At 35.5% G+C, this 5,452-nt stretch overlaps 1 protein-coding gene across 1 annotated transcript; it reads right to left on the bottom strand.

Moving 5' to 3' along the window:
- Window positions 1-207: 207 nt before the first annotated feature.
- On the bottom strand, window positions 208-1,146 carry OR5AS1 (olfactory receptor family 5 subfamily AS member 1). Its single transcript, XM_020884072.2, has one exon. It carries the CDS (start codon window positions 1,144-1,146, stop codon window positions 208-210), a length of 939 nt encoding a protein of 312 aa, XP_020739731.2.
- Window positions 1,147-5,452: the final 4,306 nt, after the last annotated feature.

Raw genomic sequence — 5,452 nt, 5'->3', positions numbered from 1 at the left:
AGAAACATTTCACAGAGCAGAATTTTCACGTCTGTTTTTGTAAGAGAGGATAAAATCATTTTACAGAATAGAGGATGAGTAGTTATTTTTATTTTTGAAAAGTGGGAAAACATTTAAAATATTTGACATACAGGGTGATTACAGCTGATTATCAGATTGGAAGGATAGGCTTTGCCTTAAATGTTGTTAAATAACTTCAAATCCTATTCATTTGAAACTCCAGTTTCTGTCCAATAGCTTTCTGAGGGCATATTTTACATCCTTGTTTCTGAAACTGTAGATTATTGGATTAAACATGGGAAAGACAACTGTATAAAACACTGCAACTACTTTGTCAGTGTCTGGGGAGTAGCTGGTAGTGGGACGCAAGTACATAAACAGAAGTGTTCCATAGAATAAAGTGATTGCTATGAGATGGGAGGCACAGGTAGAGAACGTTTTGCTTCTTCCACCTGAGGACCTGATGCTCAAAACAGTGAGGAGGATACAGAAGTATGAGATAAAGATGACCACAAAAGTGCTGGTCTGGATGAAGCCACACAAGGCAAAGAGCAGAAGTTCATTGATGTAGGTGTCTGTGCAGGATAAAGCCAGGAGAGGCGGGATGTCACAGAAAAAATGGTTGATGATGTTGGAGCCACAAAATGGCAGCCTGAATGTGAGACAGACGTGTACCATTGAAGTCACACCCCCACTGAAGTAGGCCAACACAATGCAGAAGACACAGACTCTCCGAGACACAAGAGCAGAATAGAGCAGTGGATTGCAGATGGCTGCATAGCGGTCGTAGGCCATTGCTGCCAGGATAAGGCATTCAGCATCAGCAAAACATCCAAAGGAAAACATCTGTAGTGCACAGCCAGAGAGGGAAATGCTTTTCTTGGATGCTAAGAAATTTACCAGCATTTTAGGAGTGATTGCTGTTGAGTAGCTAATGTCTAAGAAAGACAGGTTGCTGAGAAAATAATACATGGGGGTTTGAAGGCTTGAATTGATATTAACTAGGATTATTAAACCTACATTTCCCACCAGAGTTAGTGTATAGACTATGAGAAATACCAAGAATAGTGCAACTCTGAGAGGTAGATAATCTGTGAATCCAACAAGTAGGAACTCAGTCGGCATGGTATAATTATTTTCCAACATCCTCTTGGTTATCTTGTCTTTCTCATCTGAAATAAATGGCATCAGGATACATTAATTGATTTGAGTGATTGATGAACCAAGGATATTTTTATTCTTCCTTCTAAAGAGGCAAAGATAAGGATAGAATAACTGTTAAGGCGTTTTCTGTCATGTGCTTGGTTTGTTTTCTTTTTTTGTCACTTTATTTTTTTCCATTTATTTTTATTAGTTGGAGGATAATTACTTTACTATATTGTAGTGGTTTTTGTCATACTTTTGTCACTTTATTTAAAAAACAATTAAAATCTTCATTGATGCTAGAGAATGTTATTCAGGTATGATGCTTCAAGAAGCAGTGATTCTTTAAAGACTGTGCACATTAAGAGATGATACTAATTCCTTTAAAGATGAGAAAGAATGAATTTGGCTGAGTTGATAAGTCCTGGTAGAACTAGAAGAGCTGGCAAAGTCCTTATAGGCAAACCCCTATTCTTCAAATCCTAAAATCATATTCTTCCTTGTACAGGAAAGTATAGTTGAGAAAAATTCTAGGGAGAATGCATCCACAGATACACTGGATTAATCTACAGAATAGCTGTGATGTTGGGAGGTAATTTAAAATAACAGATAAGAGCATACCAGTTATGCAAGAGATGACTGAGTTCAAATCTAAGCTTTGCTACATATAGAATATATACTAATTGGTTATGTGAGCTTGATAAAGTTATTTAACCACCCTGTGATGATTAGAGGAAAAGCAGATATTTGTAAAATACTTACATAACTGATACATAATACACATTAGCATATATATTTTTTTACTTTTAATTGCTAACTTAGTAACTTGAAGTGCCCAGTTGTCTAAAAATACATCTTATCTTTTAAAAAATTTTTATTGATTTTAATTGGCAGATAATTACCTTATAATATTGTGATGGCTTTTGCCATACATCAACATGAATCAACTATAGGTACATGTCCCCTGCTTCCTGAACACACATCCCACCAAAATTCATCTTATCTTTGACATCGTGGGGGTACAGGATCTGACTTCTCTTAAACATAATAGCCACTGTGTGTGTGTGTGTGTGTGTGTGTGTGTGTGTTCTATACAAATAAATTGCTAGGTAGCAGTAAATCTTTTACACAGGCATATAATTGTTCCTTCCCTTTCCCTAGGTTTATGTCTTTTTCTTGACTCTGGAGTATGGATATAATAATGTCTGGTGTGAGGTCACAGAATATTCTTTTGAAGGACAACCATATTGCTGTACTTATTAATAAACTTTTAAACTAAGACTATATTGGGGAAAAGTATTATATAGTGAGAAGGAGAGAGTACCTAATTGAAAAAACTTAGGATGAATGTCAATGAAAAATACAGTGAGATGGAGTATCCTGCAGGCAATTAAAGATATGCAATGTTGGAAGTGGCTTAAGTCAGGAACACTGCAGTAAGTAATAAGAGGAACAAATAATGAGGATCTATTCTCTCTGCTATGCATGGGAATCCTGTAATTCTCCCTGCCTCAAAAATATGACCCACAATCTTCTAGAGGATCCAATCTTTGTTGGGAACTAAATCCTTAAAAGGAAAAAGTTGATTGGAAAAAGATGAATCCAAACTCTTAAATGAGAAAGCAATTAATGTGTCTGTGTTGCACAAGTGTAATTTCTTTTTTCATTATTTTTTCCATTTATTTTTATTCATTGGAGGCTAATTACTTTACAATATTGTAGTGGTTTTTGCTGATACATTGACATGAATCAGCCATGGATTTACATGTATTCCCCATCCTGATCCCCCCTCCCACCTCCCTCTCCACCCCATCCCTTTGAGTCTTCTCAGTGCACCAGCCTGAGCACTTGTCTCATGCATCCAGCCTGGGCTGGTGATCTGTTTCACCCTTGATAGTATACTTGTTTCAATGATATTCTCTCAGAACATTCCACCCTCGCCTTCTCCCACAGAGTCTAAAAGTCTGTTCTGTACATCTGTGTCTGTTTTTCTGTTTTGCATATAGGGTTATCATTGCCATCTTTTTAAATTCCATATATATGCATTAGTATACTGTATTGGTCTTTATCCTTCTGGCTTACTTCACTCTGTAAGTAAGGGTCTTACTTCAGCCCATTGGCTCCAGTTTCTATGCTTACATAATATTCAGATTCTTATTATTAACTCTTTGTCTTCCTTTTTATAAAGAATCAATTCAATAATCATGAAAAGGACTTTCTTGAATTTTCTTGTGTGTGTGTGTGTGTGTGTGTGTGTGTCTGTGAGACACTCCAACAGCCTGACTCCTGTTTTGTTTGATATCACTGGAACAAAAGAGGCCCCAAAAATGAAGAAACTGGGGAAAGTAAGTGTCTGGAGACCTGGACTCCAATCCTGGTTCCACTACTTTAAGTTATTTCATTTTTATTTATGTCATCATATCCTCATTTATAAAATCAGACCTACTGTATTTATTTTTATGCTTATAATCTAAGGCAAAAATATATATTCAAGAACTTCATAATAGCTTACTAAACTTTCATATGTTTGCAGATTATTAGTAGGAATTGTTGAATCAGGCAAGTTTATTAAAACTTGAAACAACAAATGAACAGACATGCAGCATGAAAAATGTTATAAACTCTCACCAAACATAAATGGAGTATAACTGCCGCCACCAATAAGACAACCAAGGCAAACTATAGCTTGTTTCCTTGAACAGTTTTAACATGGGTTTTTCTTGAACTGGAGCCATGATATATTCACTGTGATACCTTTTATGTGCGTTAAAGATGACACTGATGTGGTGAAAGCAACAAACAAAGCTAAAATTATCAATACATTTTTCAATCACTTGACCTGCATCATTTTGTCAAAACCTATTATTCTACAGATAGATATTTTTCTAACTTTATAAGTGATAAAACTGAAACATAGAAATGTAATTAAATTTTCAGAGTATGCATTGACAGAATCCTGTTCTCACTTCTTAACCAAAGTACTATGATGGGTCTGATGTTGAAATACTTTCTACTGCTGTAGGAATTTTATGATATATCATTTTAATATAGAATGTCAGTGTGGGAAAGAACCTCAGCCATCATCTGAGGTTCTTGTTCTTCAGATGCCATGACTACAAGATCATTCAACATAGGGCATGCCCACTAGTGACTTGGATGAGTATATCATATCCAAAAACAGGTTAAGAGATCAAAGTCTGATTTTTCTTCCTTGAGTTTCCATGAAAATTGAAAAACTGTCTAGAGGGTTTCTGTAGTCAGTTGTTGAATGGGAGACTGAGCATCCCACAACAATTCCACTTCTTTTGAAGAGTTCATCTCATACTACTTTGAACTGAGATCTTGATTAATCTAACATAAGCTGAGCCCCACTGATCTCCAAGGAAATCTTATGTGACAAATCTACTTCTAAAAACTACCCAATGATGGATTTTCATTTTGCTCTTCTGCTTAAAGTATTAAGTGTAAAATTTGCCTCCTCTCTCCTTTTCAAATTATGCTGTACTGTACTAATTAAACACAAATGGATATGGAGTCAGGCAAAATTTAACCTCAGATGTGACTTTGAATGTTCTATAAGTCATTGAATTTCTCTAGGCCTAAACTTCTTTATTTCATTTAATTAGCATAATATATACATGCGTGCTAAGTTACTTCAGTTGTATCTGACTCTGTGCAACCCTATGGACTATATAGCCCACCAAGCTCCTCTGTGCATGGGATTCTACAGGCAAGAATACTGGAGTGGGTTGCCATTTCCTCCTCAGGGGATCTTCCTGACCCAGGGATTGAATCTAAGTATCTTATACCATAAAATTGAAATCAGGATTAAATTGGATAATTTATGACACTTTACAGAGCTTGTTATATTATAGATGCATGAAACAATAAATACATTATCTATTATAAATATTAATACTATTGTGATTATTTAATCATTCAATATCTGACTTCAAAATCGTAAGTTCCTTCAGTTGATAATTACAGGAACAATCATAAAATAGTTATATGGTATGTTAATACATGTATATTCTCATAGAAGCTATGGTTTGGCTTGCTGATAAAATTTAGCTTACTAAATTTAGCTATGGAGTCGGAAATGGCAACCCATTCCAATATTCTTGTCTGGAAAATTCCATGGACAGCAGAGCCTGGAAGGTTACAGTCAGTTGCGTCACAGAGTTGGACATGACTGAGCTACACACCTAATTTAGCTAACTCAGTTAATTAGACTATTGGATATCACAAGATTTCCAAAATAGCCATACTTGGATTTCCCATCATGGAAATAAGGACCACAATGAATCAG

This window comes from Odocoileus virginianus, chromosome 18 (genome assembly GCF_023699985.2).
Source record: "Odocoileus virginianus isolate 20LAN1187 ecotype Illinois chromosome 18, Ovbor_1.2, whole genome shotgun sequence".
Lineage (NCBI taxonomy): Eukaryota > Metazoa > Chordata > Mammalia > Artiodactyla > Cervidae > Odocoileus > Odocoileus virginianus.
The sequence above is the reverse complement of the archived record's forward strand: the minus strand, read 5'-3'. Positions and strand labels throughout refer to the sequence as shown.

What these genes read in the sequence shown, in the direction of transcription:
- OR5AS1 (XM_020884072.2), bottom strand. Translation starts at nt 1,146, where the DNA reads ATGTTGGAAAATAATTATACCATGCCGACTGAGTTCCTACTTGTTGGA.